General features: G+C 58.6%; 11 protein-coding genes across 11 annotated transcripts; 4 read left to right on the top strand and 7 right to left on the bottom strand.

Moving 5' to 3' along the window:
- Positions 1-173: 173 nt before the first annotated feature.
- Positions 174-2,234, bottom strand: OT_ostta13g01870 (Xylose isomerase; the record flags this gene model as incomplete). Its single annotated transcript, XM_022982726.1, has 1 exon — positions 174-2,234. One exon carries the CDS (start codon positions 2,232-2,234, stop codon positions 174-176), a length of 2,061 nt encoding a protein of 686 aa, XP_022840221.1.
- Positions 2,235-2,332: 98 nt separating this feature from the next.
- OT_ostta13g01860 (unnamed product) lies at positions 2,333-3,307 on the top strand (the record flags this gene model as incomplete). Its single annotated transcript, XM_003082617.2, has 1 exon — positions 2,333-3,307. One exon carries the CDS (start codon positions 2,333-2,335, stop codon positions 3,305-3,307), a length of 975 nt encoding a protein of 324 aa, XP_003082665.2.
- A 62-nt stretch (positions 3,308-3,369) lies between these two features.
- Positions 3,370-4,719, top strand: OT_ostta13g01850 (unnamed product; the record flags this gene model as incomplete). Its single annotated transcript, XM_003082616.2, has 1 exon — positions 3,370-4,719. The coding sequence occupies one exon, from the start codon at positions 3,370-3,372 to the stop codon at positions 4,717-4,719; it is 1,350 nt and encodes a 449-aa protein (XP_003082664.2).
- A 30-nt stretch (positions 4,720-4,749) lies between these two features.
- Positions 4,750-6,054, bottom strand: OT_ostta13g01840 (Acyl-CoA dehydrogenase/oxidase C-terminal; the record flags this gene model as incomplete). Its single annotated transcript, XM_003082615.1, has 1 exon — positions 4,750-6,054. One exon carries the CDS (start codon positions 6,052-6,054, stop codon positions 4,750-4,752), a length of 1,305 nt encoding a protein of 434 aa, XP_003082663.1.
- A 450-nt stretch (positions 6,055-6,504) lies between these two features.
- On the top strand, positions 6,505-7,383 carry OT_ostta13g01830 (unnamed product; the record flags this gene model as incomplete). Its single annotated transcript, XM_003082613.2, has 1 exon — positions 6,505-7,383. The coding sequence occupies one exon, from the start codon at positions 6,505-6,507 to the stop codon at positions 7,381-7,383; it is 879 nt and encodes a 292-aa protein (XP_003082661.2).
- Positions 7,384-7,484: 101 nt separating this feature from the next.
- Positions 7,485-9,227, bottom strand: OT_ostta13g01820 (Signal transduction response regulator, receiver domain; the record flags this gene model as incomplete). The annotated part of the gene is made up of 1 exon (XM_022982725.1): positions 7,485-9,227. One exon carries the CDS (start codon positions 9,225-9,227, stop codon positions 7,485-7,487), a length of 1,743 nt encoding a protein of 580 aa, XP_022840220.1.
- Positions 9,228-9,639: 412 nt separating this feature from the next.
- OT_ostta13g01815 (hypothetical protein) lies at positions 9,640-10,617 on the bottom strand (the record flags this gene model as incomplete). The annotated part of the gene is made up of 1 exon (XM_003082610.2): positions 9,640-10,617. One exon carries the CDS (start codon positions 10,615-10,617, stop codon positions 9,640-9,642), a length of 978 nt encoding a protein of 325 aa, XP_003082658.2.
- Positions 10,618-10,722: 105 nt separating this feature from the next.
- On the bottom strand, positions 10,723-12,927 carry OT_ostta13g01810 (RNA (C5-cytosine) methyltransferase; the record flags this gene model as incomplete). The annotated part of the gene is made up of 1 exon (XM_022982724.1): positions 10,723-12,927. The coding sequence occupies one exon, from the start codon at positions 12,925-12,927 to the stop codon at positions 10,723-10,725; it is 2,205 nt and encodes a 734-aa protein (XP_022840219.1).
- A 204-nt stretch (positions 12,928-13,131) lies between these two features.
- On the bottom strand, positions 13,132-14,481 carry OT_ostta13g01800 (Equilibrative nucleoside transporter; the record flags this gene model as incomplete). Its single annotated transcript, XM_003082608.2, has 1 exon — positions 13,132-14,481. The coding sequence occupies one exon, from the start codon at positions 14,479-14,481 to the stop codon at positions 13,132-13,134; it is 1,350 nt and encodes a 449-aa protein (XP_003082656.2).
- Positions 14,482-14,968: 487 nt separating this feature from the next.
- On the top strand, positions 14,969-17,077 carry OT_ostta13g01790 (unnamed product; the record flags this gene model as incomplete). The annotated part of the gene is made up of 1 exon (XM_003082605.2): positions 14,969-17,077. The coding sequence occupies one exon, from the start codon at positions 14,969-14,971 to the stop codon at positions 17,075-17,077; it is 2,109 nt and encodes a 702-aa protein (XP_003082653.2).
- A 937-nt stretch (positions 17,078-18,014) lies between these two features.
- OT_ostta13g01770 (Peptidase C48, SUMO/Sentrin/Ubl1) lies at positions 18,015-21,293 on the bottom strand (the record flags this gene model as incomplete). The annotated part of the gene is made up of 1 exon (XM_022982723.1): positions 18,015-21,293. One exon carries the CDS (start codon positions 21,291-21,293, stop codon positions 18,015-18,017), a length of 3,279 nt encoding a protein of 1,092 aa, XP_022840218.1.
- Positions 21,294-21,555: the final 262 nt, after the last annotated feature.

The following is a 21,555-nucleotide window of genomic DNA, read 5'->3' as shown; positions in this document are numbered from 1 at the left end:
GTGCGCGCGCGGACGCGCGTCGCGACGCGCGCGGGCGACGCGTGGACGCGCGCGAGGGAACGTGGCGGTGGGAATCGCGGTGGTCGTGGGGACAGGGACCGTTTGATGAGTCGTGACTCGTGGAATGGATGCATCAACACATCATCGCCCGGCGCGGGGGCGTCGCGAAGGCGTCACGCGAAGGCGTCCGCCGCGCGGAGGGCGTCTCTGCGCGCGGCGGCGTCGGCGAGCGCGGAAGCGCTCGCGGCGACTTTTTTATGGAAATCGCGAAAGGTTCGAACGTTTCGAGACGCCTCCTCGACCGGATCCTCGTTGAGAGGGAAGGTGTCAAAGTAGAGAAATCCGGCGTAGCCGTGCGCGCGTAAAGCGGACACGATCTCGAGGGCGGCGTTGGTGTGGACGCTGCCGAACATGAGTCCGTCCTCGGCGCCGAGTCGAGAGTGTCCGTCGCCGAGCTGCACGCCGAAGAGACGACCTCGGGAGGCGGTCATGACGATGGACTGCGCGGGATTTTCACCGGCGGCGAGCGCGTGGCCGACGTCGATGGTGAGACCGAAGTTCGGTTCACCGACGGCGTCGACCAGGAGCAGGGCGGCGCCCGTGCTCGGAATGAAACTAAATCGACTCTTCTCATCCGTGGGTTTGAACTCGACGGAGACCTTGAGCGAAGCGCACTCCGCGCTCGAGGCGACGATTTTGTACGATTGAACCATGACGTCCCATGCCGAGGCGTAATCAGCCTGTAAGTAGTAATCGTATCCGTCGTACCTTGGCCAGATGATGACTTCATTGGCATCGAGCGCGACGGCGGTTTCGCACGATCTGCGTACCAAACCCTCCGCGAGTCTTCGGACGGCTGGATCGGGATTGGTAAACGCGCCTAGCCTGTACGGCTCCTCCGGAAACCGAACGCACACCGCGCCGATGCGTAAGCTTTGCTCCAGCACCTTCCGTCGCAATATCTCGGGTTCAATCTCCTCACCGGTCTTCGTGATGAAGTGTTCAGGATAGTTGAAAAAGACGTGAGATATCCCGCGCGCGCGGCCCATTCGCTTGACGAGATTGAACACCTCGGGCGCGGATTCGTTCCTATCCAGGAATAAATCCAAGCGGGATTTCATCGAGTTCAGACGACTGGCAAAGTGCTGCGCCGCGAGCTCGTCTTCGATCGTGGACGACGTTGACGTCGACGCGCGATCGGCGCACCGCGATTCCTCGCCCAGAAGCGCGTCCACCTCTCGACGCGTCGGTAGGCTTGGCATTGCACCCATTTTCGTCACCGCGAGCGCCCCAGCGGCCCCAGCGAAGCGCAACGCTTGCGTCTCATTTTTTCCTTCGCCCATCGCGACCGCGAACGCGGCTCGAAACGCGTCTCCCGCGGCGGTGGCGTCGACCTCGCGCGCGCCGTCCGGGAGCCTCGACGGAGCGCCGCGCGCGACGCCGGAGGCGCTCACGAGCAAAGATCCACGCGCGCCCAGCGTGCAGAGCACCTTCACCGCGGACGTCCCCGTAACTTTTCGCGCCGCCTCGATCACGGCCTCTTCGCTCGACAGCGTGTCGACATCGACGCCCGCCATGCCCGCGAGTTCGCTCTCGTTCGGCGCCACGTAATCGACGAGCGCCAACAAATCCCCATCCACAACCTCATGCGACCCCCCCGCGTCGAGCACGATCGTGTGCGCACCCATTTCTCTCCCAATCTTCGCCGCGATCACGTTCACTCGATGCGGGATCTCGCGCTGAAGCATCAACGTCGCCGTCCCGCGCAGGGCGTCCCGAAACTCATCCTCCAGCGCCGCGTCGTCGTCGTTCCAATCCAACGCGTTCGCCCCCGGCACGACCACCGCGGACGTCCCCCCATCGTTCGCCACCATGACGAATCCCAACCCCGTGGCGCTCCCGATCGCGCTCCGCGCGCTGTATTCGAGATCCACCTCTCGCGCCATGGCCTCGCGCGTCGCGTCGCCCGCCGCATCCGCGCCGAATCGTCCAACGAATCCAACCCCTCTCCAATCACGTCCCCCATCCTCGCACGTCATTCGCGACGCCGCGATCGCTTGATTCGCCCCTTTCCCGCCCATCGCCGTCGTCGTCGACGCCGTGCGCGTGACCACGGTGTCGCCTTCGCGCGGAATCATCCCCACGCGCGCGATGACGTCCACGTTCACGCTCCCCACCACCGCCGTGGTCCACGCCCGCGCGCGCGCGACGTGGACGAGCGTCAGCAGCGCCATCGCGCGCGTCGCTCGGGCGCGTCCACCGCACGCGCGCATGATGCGTCGACGAATGCCGATGCGTTCGAGGCGTCGAATGAACCACGTAACGCGACGCCATGGACGGCGCAAAGGCGCGGGCGATCGCCGCGCTGGACGCCCGCATGTCCGCGCGCGGCGTCGGGGCCTCGACGACGCCCACGACGGACGACCGAGGACGACGGAGGACGATGGAGACGAAAGAAATGATGGCGACGACGAGGCAGCCGACGAACGACGATGGACGGACGACCGCGGCGACGACGACGACGACGACGGACGCGGACGGCGACGGCGACGGCGACGACGGGATCTACGCCCCGAGCGCGCGCGCGCGAAGGGCACGGACGGTTGAACGCGCGCGCGCGCGAGCGACGACTCGACGGAGACGCGAAGACGCGGACGACGCGACGAGCGATGACGCGACGCGCCGACGACGCGTCGTGGAGAATTACCTCCGACGGGTCTTGCGCACGCGCGCGCGCGGCGACGCGGCGGACGGGGAGGATCAGGTGCGGAAAAAGCTCGGTCGGGAGCGCGCGTTGACGCTGGAGGACGCGCCGCGCGGGCGGGACGCGGACGCGGAGACGACGCGACGAGAGCGCGTGCGAGAGCGATTCGCGCGGGCGATGCGGGCGCGGGCGTCGGGAACGGTGATGCGGAAACATGGGATGTTTGGATTGAAAAAGTCGCGGTGTTCGTGGAGCGCGTTCGGGACGCTTCGACGGGCGTGGACGCGGTACGCGCGCGGTCTCGTGGAATCCCGCGACGCGTCCGCCGCGCGACGCGCGCTGACGAAGGAGATTGATTTACACGGGTGCGTCGTGAAAGTCACGTCGCACGCTCGACAGCCCGACGCGGTGGGACGCGAGGGCGTCGTCGCGTTCGTCTCCGCCCGCCGCCTCTGGGTGTGCGCGCGCGCCGGGGATGATTTTTACAAGGTCTTGATCGACGGCGCCGCGCTCGAGTACGCCCTCGACGATCACATCGTGCGTCTCGCGCCCGAGGACGTCGCTCGACTCGCTCGAGGCGCGGCGCGATGCCGCGATGTGTAACGTCCCGACCGCCGCCGACGCCGCGCGCCGCACCGCGCGCCTCGCCGGGCGTCGCGTTCGACATGTCCGACGCCGTCGCCGCGCGTCTCGCCGCGATTCGCGCCGAGGCGAACGCACGCCGCGGTCGCGATCGCGCGCCGTCGCTCGAGACCGACGCGGACGCGACGACGCGCGAGGATGTCTCATCAATCGCCCACGCAGATTTCAAAGCTCGAGACGATGGACGCGGTCCGGACGCGCCGTCGTCGACCGCGGACGCGCACGCGAGGGACGACCGCGACGACGCGGTGCGTCGAGCGGTGAACGAGGCGATCGAGCGGGAACAGATCAAGACGGCGAAGATGATTGAGGCGTTGAGAGAAAGCGGAGAGGACGCGAACGGCGACGCGCTCGAGCGACGCGCGAGAGAGGCGGAGCGAATGATGGGATTGGAAGCGGCGAGACACGCGACGGCGATGGAAAACGCGCAGAGAGAGATGGAAGAGCTGCGAGCGGAGCGGGATCGGAACGCGAAGGAGCTGAAGAAACTTCGCGCGCACCTCTTGGCGCTGGAGGATGAGGAGGACGAGGTCGCGGAGGAGCAAGAACGGGAAATCGACGAGGCGAGGGAGGAAGAGCGGCGAGAGTACGAACGTAAGCTGAGTGAATTGAAGAAGAATATGAGTGGGAACGACGCCGAGGTGGCGAAGCTGCGGGCGACGCTCGAGGCGCGGGATGAGGAGGTGAACAATTTGCAAAAGGCGCTCGGCGCGTATTACGCCGAACTCGAAGACGCGGAGACGCGACGAGCCGAAGCGGCGATTCTGCGACAAAAGGTGGCGAGTTTAACGTCACAAGCGGCGAGCGATCGCGCGGCGTGCGCGGAGGCCAAGACGCGGGCGACTGAGGCAGAGGAGCGGCTCAAGAAGTTTGAGGCGCACTTGAACATTGCCAAGGAGGAGTGCATCAAGGCCACCACAGACGCGAGCAAGCTCAGGAAAGCGCTCCATCACGCGCTTCAAAAGAGCAGCGATATGATGGTGGAGAGCGAAAAATTGTTGGACAAGCGCATCGTGAGCGATTTGTTCATCGCCTACCTCGAGCGCAAACAGGCGGAGGACGTTCTCAACTTACTGGCAAAGATGCTCGGCTTTTCGGAAAAGCAAAAGGCGAGAATGGAGGCTCTGAAAAATCAGAATAAAAAGAGGGGCGTTCTCGGAAAGATCGCGAGAGCACCCGTGAGCATCGCAGCGGGCGCCATAGGCGTCGCGCTGGAAGTCACGGGGGCAACGGGTCAGAACAGGGAAGTACCCGTCGCGGATCTATGGGTTTCCTTTCTGGAAAAGCAAGTCGCCGATGACGAGGGAACGGACGAGAACAAAGCGCCGATTCCAACATCAAGCGAACTCATATCAGCCGCGAATGAGTTGTAGAAAATATAGTACTTAGAAGATGCCGTGAAATTACAGGCGCGACTGCGCTATTTTCCATTGCTTCATCGCTTGTCGCACGCCGAGGTCTAACATGATCTCTTCGCTCCCGCCTGGGATGGCGTAGGCGCGCACGTCACGGTAAAGACGTTCCACCTTTTCTCCCTGACCTCCTCGCACGTACGAGGCCCCGCCGAACACCTGCGCAGCCTCCCTGGCGCAAAACTCAAATACCTTTGTGCTCTGCACTTTCGCCAACGCGGTGATGCCCGCGAGCGCCTTCGCGGCTTCTTCCTTGGTCATCGTGTTCATCTGATACGTAATCGTCTCCAGCAAACAGTGCGTAGCCTCAACTTGTCGTATCATCTCCGCGAGTTTGTGTCGAATCACCGGGTGTTCGATGAGCGGCTTCCCGAAGGTGCGTCGGCGGTGCGCATACTTGAACGATTCTTCGTAACACACGCGCGCAAACCTGTTCGCCTGAATCACGAAACCCCATCTCTCGTGGTTAAAGTTGTGCATTATGTACTTAAATCCCTCGTTTTCGTTGCCGATGAGGTTCTCCACCGGAACCTTGACGTCCTCGAACGTGATGAACGTGGTCCCGCTCGCCCACACGCCCATGCAGTCCATTCGTCGACAGTCCACTCCCGGCATGGAGCGTTCGATGACGAGCAAAGAGATTCCACCCATCCCGGGCCCACCCGTGCGCACGGCCACGGTGAAGTAATCGGCCCAGATCCCGTTCGTGATCCACTTCTTCTCGCCGGTAACGCTGTAAAACTTCCCACTCGGATCCAACTTGGCCTCGCACCGTATGTTCGCCACGTCGCTCCCGGCGTACGGCTCGGTGATAGCGAGGCATATGATCCCCTCGCCGCGCAAGCACGGCGCACCGACTCTGCGCCTCAGGTCTTCGCTCCCAAAGTTCAGCACCGGGGGTAAACCGATGTGTATGCCCTCCAACAACCCCCAGAGCACGCCGCCGCTCCCGCACCTGGCGAATTCGTCGAAAACGATGAGCTCGTGAAAGTAATCGAACCCCTCCGGCTCCGGACACTCCGGCACCAGTTCTTTCGGCCACGGTTTCCCCACGACCGCGGGCATGATCCCCGCCTCGTACGTCTTCCTGTACACCTCCCTCGGAATCGTCTTCGTCTCGTCCCACTCGTGCGTCCGCGGCGCGACTTCGCGTTCGACGAACGCTCGCACCTTTGCTCGAAACTTTTCGTGCGTCGACGCGTAATACGGTGAATTAAACGACCCGTACCATCCCGGCTGCGCGCGCGCGAGGTCATCGCCGTCAGTCACGCTCGGACGCGTGGACGATTGGACCATTCAACGCCCAATCGTCATCGCCACCGCGTCGCCTCGCCCGTCCGCGTCCGCGCCCCCGCGGCGTCGCGCGCGATCGCACGCACGTCACCGAACGGCACGCCGTCGCCGAAGGCGTCCATGCGCCTCGGTGCGCGTCGGCGTCTGTCGTCGCGTCGCGTGAGTGCGTCACGCGCGTGACGGACGGTTGGACCTTTCGCGGCGCGCGTCGTCGCGCGACGCGACCGCGGATTCGCGCGCGCGCGCACCCGGGCGCGATCGACGATGGGCCATCGTCGTCGGGCGCGATGGCGCGCGTTCGCGCCCACGGAGTGGGATGTGATGCGAATGATTGCGAGGGAATTTCCAATGTGCGCGCGCGTGGACGTCGCGTCGACGGGCGCGCGGTGCGACGACGGACGCGCGGCGTGGACGAGCGAGGTGTGCGAGGGATCGTCCAGGTACGAGGTCGCGATGTCGATCGCGGACGCGTTGGACGCGCGATTCGTGAAGGCGTACGCGGGGACGGGTGGCGAAGGCGAGGCGGCGAGGACGGGAACGCGAACGTTTGGGATGATCACGCGTGATGTGGACGTCGACGCGAACGATTGTTGGTGCGTGACGCCGAGTGGGAGGTTCGTCGCGTCGCTCACGTCGACGACGGCGTCGATGTTGGGATTGGGGACGACGGAGGACGCGAGAGGGAAGCGCGCGGCGAGCGTAAACTGTCGCAGGGAGAAGTTTAGAGTGTCGAATCGGTTTCACGATCGGCTCGGGGCGTGCGCGAGGACGCTGGAGGGTAGGATTGGGAAGAGTGATGTGTTTTGCGCGTCGCTCGTTGACGGAAGACCGGAGGACGTGACGTTCCCGCCGACGGTGATGGAGGCGAGTCGGGTCGCGAACGAAACGGTTTCGGAACGCGTCATGGTGGATTTATCGTGTGAAGAGGCGATTTTGTTAGCGTCCATGGACCCACCGAACAGAGGAGAGTCGAAGCCGTTCGAAGTGGACGATTTAGAGCGCATACTCGAGTTTTGCGGTCGTCTGAGCCTCGGGAACGAATACGTTCAAGGCGACGCGAGCGAGCGAAAAGACGCCGTCGACGTCCACCGCCTGTCCGGTTTCTTACTCCATCCTGAGATCGAGCGCGCGATTGAATTCGCGAGAAAACTGGTAAACGACCACGGCGCCCCTTGGTCTGTCGTGACAGTTTGGTCGTTCCCGCAAGTACCGAGCAATCTCACCGGCGCGCCGGTGAAGAAAATAGAACGGGATCCGTGCACGCCAAAATGCCCTCGAGTATTAGTCCTCGTCATTTATCGGGATGATAAGTACTTGATGTTCACGACATAACGAGGAACGTTTGATCATTACCGGTAGCACTAGAAGTACTTGTAGTGCCTAGAGGTTGAATTCTTTTGGATTTACTCATAATCATAATCATTAATACAAGTTCACTTGGAGCCGTCGCGAGACGAGCTTCGCGATCCTTCCTTTGAGCCCTCGTTCGAGGTACCGGTGTTGGAACCGTGACGATCGACGTATTGTTCCTCTCTGCCCTGGACTTCGCCTTTGGCGGCGCTCGCGTTGAACTCATTTGATTTCTTTCCGTCAGAACCGTTTGAGCCGTTTTCAGTCGTCGTCTCCTCAGCGTTGCGTACAAATTGTCCACGTAAGCGAGGACGAGACGCGGCGAGCTGCTGCCTCGAAGCGTAACGGACTTTCTTGTCAAAGTTACGCTCCTTGCGTTTTTTCAAAAAGCGTCGGATCGCCGCGGCGCGATGCTCGGCGGCTTGGCTTGAACTCGTCTGCTGCGTGTGATCCGCCGCGGTTTGCAACACGCTCCAGAACGGGTTTGCGGTCGAATCCATCATGTCAGGTCGGATCGAGGCCGATGTGAACGCGGCAGCCGTAAACTGATTCATGTCGATGTACGGTGGCGGCGGTAAGGGTAGATCCATTGGCGGCGGCGGCATGCCCGCAGGCATGATGGGCCCGTAAAATCTGGCAAAATCCGCCGGCGGCATCATAGAGGATGCCTCGTAAAACGATTGGTGTTGTTGCTGCGTTAGATCTAGGCTCATCATTTGCACTGAACTTTCCTTCTTCTCACTTTTGAGGTAGGTTTGGAATCCCTTGAACGCGGAGCGCGAGTTCGATCGTCGAACGACGACGTGCTCGGACGAGTGTTCGGGCAAACTCAGTTCGAGCATGGTCGTCGCACCTCCGTGAGCCTTGATGAGCTGCACGCTCAGCCCTCGAAACTTTTCGTTTTCGTTCGAATCTCGCTGTCCAGAACCCGAGCCCTCGTGCGAACCGCTACCGCTTCCGGTGCCTTGACCGGATCCTCCAGAGCCGCAGTCTCCGGAACCGCCCTCTCGACTGGCCCATCGATCCATCGCCTCAGCCTCGCGACGTCGCGATTTCTCGTTACCTTCGTTATACAATCGAACATTATCGCTTCCGGAATCGTTCTGTCCCTGTCCAGATCCACCACCACCGGAACCGCCGTCGCCCGAGCCGCCAGCTGCCTTCTCCCCGTTGGTGAGCTTTGTGAGTGAAGACTTGGCGCTTCCGACGTTGGGATCGTTCCCGGAGCCATCATTCTCGGCGCTGCCACTCTCGTGACTTTTCAGCATGCGCGTGTGCGATAAGCTCTCCTTGAGCTCGGTTCGGTTCACTGGCTTTGTCAGGAAACCAGCGGCGCCGGAATGCTCGTACCGCGTCCCGCACGCCTTCCGCTCGTCCACGGTGGACATGATAACAATGGGAACGCCTCGTAAAGCTTCATTCGACTTGCACACCTCCACGAGCTCGACCTCGCCGTCCAAAGCGGGCATGAGCACATCCAACAAAATCATGTCCACCGAAACGTCCTCCGCCGCCGCCGCCACGCCTTTCGGCCTTCCTCGCAAAACTTCCAAGACCTCTTTCCCGTTCGTCGCCATCACAACCTCCACTCCGAGCTCTCTCAACATTTTATGCACCATTCCTCGCGTGTGCGCGTCATCCGTGGCGAGCAAGACTCGCAGCGCGTCCGCGTCTCGCTCGCCGCCGTCCTCTCCCGCCGCCGCCACCGCGTTCGTCTCGCTCCGCCGATCCCCGCTTTCACGCCCCCGTCGCCCCCGATCCGCGCGCTTCAATGTCTCACCATCGATGTCCACCGTCCCTCGCGAGCGCGTTCGCGCGTCGGACATCGCTCGCGTCTCGAGACCCGTCCCGTCTCTGTGCCGTCCCGGTCGCCGCGTCGAGGAAACGATGGTTTGGATTAATCCTCGCGTCCGCCTCCCTGGACGCTCGATCGATCGAACGCGGACGAGAGCGAAGAGACAATCGCACCGCCGACGTCTCGCGAACGATCGCGCGTCGCCCGCGTCGACGCGCGCGGCGTCCGTGGAGCACTCGCGCCGGCGCCGCGACGGGAGCTGCGAGGTGGGTGAAAAGTGATCGTCTTTGAGATATTTTCACGATAAACATATTTGATCGGATGTGTGATACATATTGTGTGTGTTGTAGGTGTATGTATGAAATGTGGTATTTCGCGGGATTCGTTTTTGAGATCTCGGCACACCCCGTGGTCGCTTTTTGCTTTTTGGTCCCGGCTCGAGGTCAGGCCGCGGTGAGGACGGCGCCGAGACCGGAGGCGAGGTACTCGGTGACGGAGTCGAACGGGCGTCGAACGGCAACGTCTAGGGCGAATAAGACGAACCAAAACGCGCTCGGGCGTAGAAGAAACCAGGCGACGTAATCGTCGTCGCGGGCGACGACGTCGCGGGCGCGCAGGGACGCCCCAAATGTGGACCAGTTCAGGAGCCAGATCAGGCCGAACGTGCCGTGCGCCCAGATGGTGGGTAAACCTGGTCTAGAAGCCTCGAGCGCGGCGACGCTGGCGAGGTCTAGGACGCGCTGGGCGGGGAAAATCTGCGCGCCAAAACCGAGCGTGCCCAACCAAACCGCGAGCGCCGCGCGTTTATCATCCTTCGTGGCGGTGATGATGTACGCCGACGTCATCGTTTGCCATACGAACGGCAGTAATCCGAGGGCGACGGCGTCCAAGAGGGGGACGTGCATCGAGGGATCAACGACGCTGGCGAATCGAACGCACTCCCACGTCAGCACGAGCTGAAACGCTATTGAACGCGCACTGAGCTCCGTCTTACGCCATCCTCGGCTTTTCGACAGTGGTAATCCGCTCACCGCGCACACTGTTGCCAATGTCAACGCCAACATCGTCAGCGATCCGTCCATCGGTGGCGGTGCGACGCCGCTCGTCAATGCCACCGCGTCGTCCACCGCCCATCCGCCCATCATCCCCGCCCCGAGCACCGTGTACACCGTACCAGAGATCCCGTGCGCATGGTACGCGTCCGCCTTGGTCCACATTCGACGGAACGCGCGATTGAGCGTCATTGGCGCTTGAGAGGACGACGTGATGGCGCTCAAAGTCTCGGACTCGGTTGAAGCCGAAGCATCTTTTCTGCTCGTCGACGCCGTGCGTGCGCGCGCGCGACGCTCGGCGGTGGTGTCGTGACGGTCGAGGGGATGCTTTAACACGCACGCGCCGATTGGGGCGAACGCGAGGGACATGTCGCGCGGTTGAGATGCCTTCGAGTGCAGTCGAGGAAAACGCGGATAACGCACGGGTGCGGATGTTTCGGCTAACGCGATTTCTTACAGATCACAATACGGCAGTCACGCCGTTTCCATGGGAGCTTCGCCCTTGGATTCGGTGGCGAGGACGGGGACGGCTCGAACTTTGTCGATGAAGTGGATCGTCTCCGCCTTGGAGACGAGGAGGTTGGTGGAGGTGCGTCCTCTCCAGCACGCGATGGCCAAATCCTGCATCGTGAAGTTGTGCGCAGCGAGATCTTCATCCTTGGGAACGAGGACGCAGCACCCAAGCGTGAGATCGAGCAATGCCTTTTTGGTCTCTGGGTCGGAAACGACGGCGCGCTGAGGCGCGTCGGCGCTGTACTCGAACGCCAGCGTGCGGCGCTCCAGGAGCATCTTGTAGTCAGTAAACGTGGGACGGATGATGCGCTTCGTCACGAAAGGGAACATCATCGGTAGACCGTCTTGAGTGAGACGGTAATCGCACACGTCATCCTCGTCATCCTCTTTGATTTCCTGACGTTCGAACGCCTTCAGACCACAACACGTAACGCGAAGGCTCTCGCCCACGTCGCACGCCAAATACTCTCGCAACGAATCAGTCATTGTGTACACACGCTTCGGGCGAGAGGTGTCCAGGGTACGCGTCACACAGTTCTTGTGCAACGCTATGTCCTCACTCCTAATGCCGTACACGTCGTAGATGCTGTTAATCACCTTGGGATCGTTCACTGGCAACACCGGGTCGATGCCCAACCACCTGCTCCCTCCGTTTGGACCCTTCGCGCCCCGGTGCGGGAGCAGGTACTCGCCGTTTTCACCTTCAATCGGAGGAACCACGTCTGATGCACCCTTACTGACCAACTGATACACCTCATGAGACATTTTGATTTCGTCCTGTGCGTTGACACTGAGCGTAAGGCGAATGCGCTCCTTCATCGCTTGCTTCTTTGTGTAGGCGTCAGCAGGAACCTCCATCGCCTCCACCTTTTGGAACACGGCGACGAAAAATCCACCGGTGTCCTGGTGATGCGGTAATAATCTCAAGCATCGCTCGAGGGGCAATTTTTTCGTTTCTTCATCTGAAAACATGGTCCTACTCAGCTTGTACATTTCCTCCCCTCCGTCAAATGATGGATGGTATCCAAACTTGTCCCACACTTGCCAATCGTGAATTCCAGGGCTTCGCTTGAGATCCGGTAACTCTTTGCTGACGTCGAGAAGTTCTAACGCACCCTTGCACTCCTTCAAAAGCGCCGCCACGACTGCTTCGTTCTCGATGGGATTCAACGAACACGTGCTGTACACGAGCCGACCGCCCACCTTGACGAGCTGCGCACCGCGCATAGCAATCTTAAGCTGCAGGCTATGCAACCCGTTGCCGTTGCCAGGCGTCCATCTAGTCCAGATATCGGGAGATTTACGCATCGTCGCGTCGCCGGTGCACGGGACATCGCACAAAATAGCGTCGAAATCAAAGACCTCGCCCTTCGGACCTTTGATGACAGGGTAATTTTGTGCCTCGTGATTAGTCACGAGAAGCGTCGGCGAGTTCGCTCTCTTCGTCTGGTGCGTGAGCAAGTTGCAACGCTTCAAATCAACGTCGTTGGCGACGACGAAACCGGTCGGGAGCTTGGCGTTACCCTCGAAATCGCCGTGCATGCGTTCCAAAATCTGAAACGTCTTGCTCCCAGGAGAGGCGCACATGTCCAAAACCCGGTGATGCGGCTGAACGTCCAAGAAAAAAGGCGGAATCATCGACACTGCCTCCTGTCTGGAGATTGATCCGATCTCGTTCGCCGTCTTGATGAAGTCGAAGATCCCTTGCAAAATCGGCTTGGACCGCAGTTGAGTTCGCGTGTAGCTGCACTGCCACGCCAAGCGCTCGGGATACCACGCCAGAGGCTTGGGCGGAGGGATCTCGTGGTTCTCCTCGTCCACCAATTTTGTCTCCAACAACTCGGCGAAGAGCGTTCCCTCCAGGTTATCCCGCAGATCCGTCGCGAACTTGCCGCTTCCGTTGATCCTAAACGTCATCGGCAGCGGCGTCCGCAGACTCGTCAGGAATTCCTCCCACTCTTGCTCCGGGACGATCTTCTGCGCCTTGTAATACGCCTCAAACTGCGCATTCTCTCGAACGATGTCCGCGTGTCCGCCGTGATCGCTCGCGTTCCGATCGTCGCCGCGCTTTTGTCGCTTAAAGTCACGAGCGAAAGCGCCGCCGCCGTCGCGACCGCCGCCGCCGCCGCGTCCGCCGCGTCTCTTGTTGAATCGTCCTCGTCCCATGATGCGTCGTGCGCACGGACGACGCGCTCTCGATAAGTTACACGCGAAGCGCTCGGCGGTGGACGACGACTCGCGAAGACGCGTGCGCGTGTGAGGCGAGAGGGCGCGAGAGACGCCAAGCGAAGCGAGCGAACGAGACGAGAGGCGGAACGGATGAATCGGCGATACATAGTTTACAAGCTTACACAGTGCGTATACGTGCGTTCAAACGCTGGAAAACACGAGCGAGAGCGTCGTCCCAGCGAATATGCCGGCGACGAGGCAAAAGTTGAGGACCACGCCCTCGGCTTCACGCTTGGATGGATGCGCTCGGCTTGCGCCGTGCATCATGGCGACGCTGGCGGTCCATCCGTTTGTCACAGCCAGGGATGTGATGAAGAATAACGGGAAGACGTCCATGGTGAACACTTTTGGGGCGCGCCAACCCGAGGTGGAGACGTTACAGACGGCGATGAGAGGCACAAAAGCGAATCGAAGCGTCGCCGTTTGGAGAAGTGAGCGACCGCTTGGAGGCGTCTTGGGATGGATGGACGCCAAGTGTCGTCCCAGTAGATCACCCAAGTTGAAAAGCAAGAATAGCGTTGGAGACCAGAGCGCGCCGAACGTCCCGCTCGTGCTCTCGATCGCGCTCGTGACGGCTGGGAAAACGCACAGCGTCGCGACAAATGTCGTCACAACTGTCAATCGATACAGTCGACACTCCTCCTTTGCGTCGAACGACGCCGAGGCCTCGTCGTTCCGCTCCACATCCTCGACGCTATCTCCCTCGATCTCGTCTTCGTCACCCCCTAGCAACGTCCTCGTCTCCACTCGCGCCGTATCCGCGTGCGCCTCCGCCTCGCGCGCCTCCTCTTGCCGTCTCCGGTACATGGGAATCTTCGCCAACCGCGTCGTGGCCCACGCGCACGCGAACAAAGTCACGGTGGCGACGTAAAAGTACGCCTCCGCATGACGTTCGTTCGCCTTCATCGTCTCTCCCATCCCCGCCGTGGTCATCATCGCCACGAGCGACACCGCGACTCCGCTCGCCGCCTGTCCGCTCATCATCGCCTGCGCGTACGCCGCCGGCAGCGCGCTCGCCGCGGCGAACCCCCCGCTCTGCGCGATCGCCGTCAGCCCCCCTACGAACGCGATTATCAATAAAGTCTCCGCGAACACGAAATCCGGCGACGCATCGATCCGCGTCGTCGCCCCGCACGTCCACAACGCCAAACCGACGACAAACAACGGCCCCGTCAACCGCGTTCCGTCTCGCCTCCCCTCCACCAACTGCGACCGCCACACCGCCCACGACACCACGAGATTACTCACCGAGTACGCGCTCGCGAACGCGGCCTCGAACGAGGCCTCGACCGCGCGTTCGTTCGACGTCGCGAATCGCGCGGCAAAGTACGGGCGCGCCGTGATGAACACGTTCCACGGCGCCAGCGTCCCGACGCCCACGGCGAAGAACACCGCCGCGAGCGCGTTCGAGCGCGCATCCGCCGTCCCATCGCTCGAAGGCCCATCGTTCGCCGTGCCGTCGTCCGTCCCGTCGCGCGCGTCGTCATCCATGTCGTCGTCCACGCGACGCGCGGTGGACGCCACCGCGTCGCCGACGACGACGTCGCCCCGAGGCGAGGTCCCGATCGACGAGCGACGTCCACCGCGCGCGCGACGATCGATGTGTCGACTTTTCTCGGAAGTGGCGATTGGTGTCGACACGCGCGCGCGTCGTTGTTACGCCGCGATCGCGCGTTCCGAGCGCGCGGAACGTCGAGGAATGACGAAGAACGTCGCGTGGTGATGCGTTTTGCGACCGCAACGCGCGGATCGATCGAGAATGCGCCCGCGCGGGGATCGATCGGTGGCGCGATGATGCGATGACACTTAAATCGAGACGCCGAACGTCATTGTGAGACGCGCAGAAAGCGGCGGCGTCGGCATCGTCAACAATGCCGCGGAAGAAGAAAGGATCTGGCTTCACGAATAGTAAGAACAAGAAACTGAACGCGGTATCGAACGCGGCGCGGCGCGATGAGCAAGGACTTCCGGTACGTCGATGGTGAACGAAATCGTGTTGATACTAATCGGTCTTTCTCGGACGACGCAGACGACTGTAGCGAAGGCGAAGCGAACGGTGGGCGATGACGGATCTTCTTGCTGTCTGAAGTGCACGAAGATGCTCGCGCAGGACAAGTTTAAAGACGACTACGTACAGTCGTGTGTGGATTGTTGCGATCGTGCAGTGCAGAACTACAAGCGACTGAAACTTGCTCACGCGGCGGCACCTGAGCGCATTGATTCGAAGCGAGTAACGGCCATGAAAGACGATCGCGCGACGGACGAGCGATCGGCGACGTATCCTCCGCATGTACATTTTGCTAGAGATACGCAGGTGTTCGATGCAAAGATTTTGTTCCCGATAGGAGCGCCTCTCGATGATGTGCTTGCGTGGTCACAAACGTACGACCGATTAAACCAACGAGAGTACGCTCGCGTCGCGTTCGTTCGAAAATTTCAATTAGAAAAATTCAAACGAAGCCACAAAGGAAAGGGAACGTCTTGGATACACAAATATACTGGTGAGAAGCTCTGTTTGAGCGGCGAGAACGCGGTTGGATTTCTGCGTCATGCGGCCAAAGAATTCAAATTAACCTCGCCGCGCGAGGCGCAGCCGATCGACGCCGATTTTCAATCGGCGGATGGCCAGTCTGGAACTTTTTTGGAATTCGGGCACCGGCTTACGAAGATATTCGTTCAAGGATTATCCGATTCCACACCTGAACTCGCGTCTCGCATCGTGCGTAAGTATTGGAAGGCGTGTTTGTGTTGGTCTGCCTCTGCGCAAGCAACGGCACCAGCAAGAATGCGCGCTTGGGAAGACTTTTCTGGAGTGGCTTTGCTGAAATTTTTAGGTGGCACCTGTCGCGTCGCGGGACTCATCCCGGATCTTTTGGCAGATCTGTACGTAAGCAAATTCGAAGAAACAGATTACCTGGAGTCCGAGTACAAAGTTTATTCGAGCGCCCGGTTTGTTTGCGTGATTCCACCGCGGGATGTCGGCAATCGCCGCATGCGCGGTGCGGTTTGGAGTGCACATAAATTTGGTTACCGATGGCTTAAAGATGCTGAAGATTCTAGCGAAGTGCACGTCGCGCCTTTTGAGGGACAGCTGCATACGGTGCAGAATTCGTTCGAGTCGATGGGTGGTGGATCGCATCTCGTCCCTCCCGAGCGTTACTTCGGCGAATGCTACGACAGTCGTATCGTCGAGCACATTCGTTTGGAAGGGTTCGAAGAGGAGTCTCGCTCACGCACAAACTCGTCGTATACGGGTTTGATGATTCAGAACGACAGTGGGCAACGTCGCGTTTCCGGTCAGTATACGCTTCTCGTGCACATCGATGCGACTACTAACATCATTTGGAGCACGGACACGCACCTCTATTTCGGTGGCTTTTCTCTCGCCGGCGTCCGCTTCGCGGACATGATGGCTATCGGCGACGACACGTCCATCCAGCAAGTCAAGCGCGACGACAAGCTGGTGGCCGTCTCCAACAGCTTGCTTTCCGGCTCTGCCACCATTCAAGCTTGCGCGGTCAATCTTCGCCGGTACGTGTACCGCGCCGACCCACTGAAGCACCAAGTTGTCAGCGACGGCGCCGCCGCCGACGCCACCGCCGTCGCCGTCACCAACACGCTTACGGGATCAGAATGGGACGAGACGGACTGCCACCGCAAGTCTTCTGGTATCGAGCACGCTTTGAACGCGATTTGCATCAACCGCGTCCTCGAGGAGAAATTTCCAGATGCACTCACAGGTCTCGCGCTTTCACCGTCCAAAGTTGAGCGTCTAGCGGACGTGGCAGACGCTGAAGCACGTCTCGCCGCCAAAGTTATATATCTAAAGACTCAGATTGCTGTCGGTGCTTTCGATGTCTCATTGTATTCAAGCGAGGGTCTGGCGAAACACGTAGCGAGTCGCCCACGAAACGTTCTTGGACAATCCATCCGCATCGACAGCGCTGACTTGTTCAAAACGCCGAAGCCGCCGTTCCCGACGTGCAAGGGTGTTTTTTTTCTGCAGCAATGGGCTCCTGCCATAATACCGCCACTGAAATTGCGAAAAGAAGTCGATCGTCGACGTCAACAGGAGCACGATTCATAGTGCTCACTTGCGACACTCCGAGCATTTGAGATCTTGATACTCGTTGACGCTTTGCGGCGCCGACCACATCAAGTTGGCGAACGGCATCGTCGTCCCGGTCAACTCCATTCATTCATAAACCCGATATATTTGATTTGATACAGTATTTTTGTAATAATAATGATGAGATTATTCGAATTCTATCGCAAAGCACTCTCTCTCTAAAGTTGCGACTGAACAGCGAGTACATTCAAAACGCAAGCGCCATCGCCGTCAAGCAAGCGCGAGCGTCAGGGATTTTGACTCCCACCCTACAAGAAGAGTACCCCCCCCAGGTCGAGTCATGATCCAAGAGTGTCGATGTATGGGTTAACAGTATCCGATCGGAAGATGTCGGGCATGAGAAGGTAACGGGAAAAGGCTACCATCTTCGAAATCGCCCATTCGGCGACTCGCGCGAGATGCGCGGCTGCGACGAGCACCGCACGTCGCGAGATGTGGTGATTCGTTCAAACACACCATACCGGTGTGGTGTAGATCGCCACTAGGGCGCGACGCCGTGCGCGGCGCGCGCGGCGTCGTCGTTCTAGTTTTCCAAATTTTTCCAATTCCATCTTTCCTCACCGACGCGTGCCCGACGCGACGTGCGGTTTCATGGTCGTTTCGACGCGATAGGCCCGTGCGCAGTCATCGCGTGGACGGTTTGCGGGCGTTGCGCGGCGTGTGCGTCGTGGGACGCGCTGGCAACTGGCGAAAATAAAAAAAAAGGGTCCCATCTTCCAAATGCACGAGGTGTGAGAGAACCTTCTGCAAATTTGTGCGAGAACTGGGCGTGGCTAAATCTTGTTTCATTCTTCCGTAGCGAGTTACGAGCGAAAATGTTAAGGGCGAAAATGTCTCCAAGAGGTTTTGACCACCAACCAGATGTTGCAAGGTGCTAAAATACTCTCTACAACATCTATAAGAGGTAGTTCCTAATGCTAATTTGCTCGCCTTTGCTTGCCTTGCGTTTGTGCTCATCGATCATCTTCTCGTGCCAGCCCCTCTTCCTGCTCAACGCCGTATCACCCGCCGCGCCTCTCATAGGAATTGCAACCAGGTTCGACATACCGATCACGCCATCGCCGTCCATCTTGCTATTCTTGGACATGCTTTGGGACATCTCTCTGTGCGTCTTCAAGTTGTGCATGTAGCGTTGAAGTTTGGCGAGGGTGTCTATGATGTGTGCGGCTTCATCAGGCTCCAACGTAAGCTCCGGATCGAGTGCGACTTGTGTCAAATCGGCTGTGATTTGTGCGCAGCGTGACTTTACACTCACGTTGTCGAAAGCTGCTCCAAGGCTTCTCCGATGAGTCGGTTGGAAGGCTTCAACATCATCTTGTATCATAGGCACGTCTACATCAAACTCAGTTCTCTCAACAACATCAGGTTTGCATTGAATGTTCAATGCCTTGAACGTCCAAAGCTCGTTCTCCATGAGCATCGCTTTCATTTTCGGAGCACAAACCTGGCCGTTTCGTCCGAGCGCACAAGAGCACTTTACTTGTGTGTGATCCCTGTCCAACGCACAGTCTTCCAAAGTCTCTAGACCGGACACGTTGTGCACTTCTCCCGAGTAATTGACTCTATACGACACAGAGAACCGTGTGCCTTCATCGCCCGTTTCCTTCTCAACATGTTTTAAGTCATCGATCGTTTTCGCATCGTCTACGACATGAAACATGGCCTTCCTAACACGCGCAGGCGCCATGCTCGTCTCGGCTTGACAGACCTTGTCACAATATCGAGGAATGATTTCGTGCTGTAAGTGATGAATGAGCCAGTCCATGCGACGAGATCGGATATCTCCCTTGCCATCTGCCAGGAGGCGAGCCTTCCAACGTCCATGAAACGATTCGATTGATCCAGTTGTCTCCTGCGTCCCATACGTCAACCCGCTTCGAAAATGTCTCGCCCACAGCTTCCTATGTCGCCCCCATTGCGTCTCCAAGTAATTTCGAAAGGATCGCCACGTCGTCCACGCCGCATCACCGAATTGTTTATCTATTTCTTTCTGCTTATGGTCACATAATTCCAAAACGCTCGTGTATGCTCTGTCCCAGGCATCGTCATCCTGAAATGTTTCCTTCACCAGCTTCCAAAGTATTTTCTTTATCTGTCCACGCTCTTTCGGCGAGATGGCTATGGAAGCCTTTTCACCTTGCTTCTCGGCCAGCTTACTCGTTATGTTTCGATTGAACGCCTGGAACACATGGAATTGGCACCACAACACTCTCGCTTTCGGGAATACTTGCTCAATGGCATTTGTTTCAGCCCAACAACAGTCTACCATGAAAGTGCTTGGACACCAAGTGCCTCCTGAGTACTTTTTATTGATTTTGTCGCGAATGACTTGAAGGCAGTACACAATCGTTTCCTGGCGCTCATCTGACGTGATGAAGAAAGCGCGAGGCATATAGAATCCATCGGGATGCCTCGCAATGAGTGTGAAAGTACTGAACTTTGATCTGGTGATGTTGAAGGTAGAATCCATCTGAATGCATCTTTGATCGCCATACTTCCACAGCAGGCGCTCTTGCGCCGGCCTCATTAGAACAAGTATGAACGGTTGATAAACGACCATCTGTTTTTCCATACGTCCTTGCTTGATTCGCACGCGTGGTAATTTCTCCGTTGCGCCATCTCGGTAAAATTGTTTACCAAGAGGTGACTTGACATCCACCACTTGTTGCAGCGTTGTCTTCTCATTTGGCGAACATGCGACGTGCGGTCGCGTTGTATCGATTCTGCCCTGGATTCCCATCTTCAGTATCTCGTGGACCGCTCGGCGACGCTTGTCGGCCACGGATTCGCTAGTAAAAACTATACCGGGTGGTTCCGCACCTGGTGAAATGCTCATGCGCATGCACAAGTCTCGACAAAAGGCTAGCACAAACATGCCACAATCCGATCCATTCTTCTGCATCATTTGCTTCGGCAGTACTTTATGAACAATTTTCCAAGCGCTCTTGCGGCCCACGGAGATTTCATTTGCTTCACCATCCTCGCAAATCCACTCCAGAAGTTTGTCACCAACATCGTGGTACTCATCGTTGAACGAGTCAATGATGTATATAACTTTGCTCTGCACATCCACAACCGAACACATCCAGTGCGCGTTTCGAATGTTAATCGGAATAAAGACGTATTTTGATTCGAGCCACGCATGCGTGGTCCGTCGCCCCGCTCTGCTCCACATTTTCACGGCGCTGTATCCCTCTCGATTGAGTTTGGTGAAAAAGAATGAATTTGCGCACCTCACCACGGGAGCAGGCAATCGCTCGAGTCTCGCGTGTCGAGCAACGTATAGGTTGTGTTTACTCATGAAGAAGTTGATTACTTCATCATTCAACCAACTGTTAGGTCTCAACGTCTGCAGTGACTCCCTTGTGACCGTCGCGGAGAAAGGCAACTGAATTTGAGCTACGAGCTCACTCTTTTCACCTTCGTCGAGGAAGCGAACCAACGCTGCGTCAATGCGATCCATGTCTTCTTTGGATAATTGAACATCGAATGATTTCAGTTTCCACGCTTCTGGCCCTCCTCGCAAGAAACGCAGACTTGTTTCCAACTCAATATCCTCTGTCCCTTCACTTTTCCAAGTTCTCCAACTTGGAAGAGTTGTGCGAACAGGCGACATGACAGCGTTCATCTTTTCTTGTACGTCTAGCTTCGTGTTACCGTGCACTGACCTCAGGAAATCTTCCGTCACCTTCACCATCTCCTCGCAGTAAGATGCCTTCTCTTCAAGTCTGGCAACATCTTTCTCAAACTTTCTACTTCTTTGCCACTGTTGCTCACTGCACCACTCTCGTACCTTCTCTTCGTTCCAGTCGATATCTCTGTAAGAGCAATCCAACATATGTCCATAGAGATCGTTTGAATTATCGAACGTCGCTTCACACCAGTAGCACGGACGCATGTCAAAAACCAACTTACCTCCAAACCGCTGTGGATCATCAAGCAGTTCCATCGCCTTGAACTTGATGACGAACGATCCCGCCTTCTCCGCAATAAGGCGGAAAAGGCTTTTGGTCTCGTTTTCGTGATAGCGCCATTTTGTTCCCCGTATATTCTCACGGATGTTGTTGATGGTCGCCACTGGGATGTTGAAATCAATGTTTGCGAGGAAGTTGGCGTCTGTTGCGCGCGCGTGCTCATGGAACTGATACTCATCCTTCCAACCGTGCAGTTGCATCTGATACTTCAATACCGGCGATCTTCGCCCCGGGCGTTCGCGGGTTGAACGTGATGTCGATTTCCTTTTTGAGCCAGTCCGCAAAGCGTTCGAGTTTATCCGCGTTTTCCGCGTGACAGGCGACGCGGCGGGCGCCGACGCGCGCGCGGGACGCGGGCGAACATCGTTTCGATGCGCACGACGCGCTCGAGCTCGCGCACGGGCGCGCGGTGGCGGACATGACGAGGAATGACGATTCGCGATGACGACTCGGCGTGACGTC

This window comes from Ostreococcus tauri (genome assembly GCF_000214015.3).
Source record: "Ostreococcus tauri WGS project CAID00000000 data, contig chromosome 13, whole genome shotgun sequence".
Lineage (NCBI taxonomy): Eukaryota > Viridiplantae > Chlorophyta > Mamiellophyceae > Mamiellales > Bathycoccaceae > Ostreococcus > Ostreococcus tauri.
Note: the sequence above shows the minus strand (reverse complement) of the source record. Positions and strands in the feature narration are given on the sequence as shown.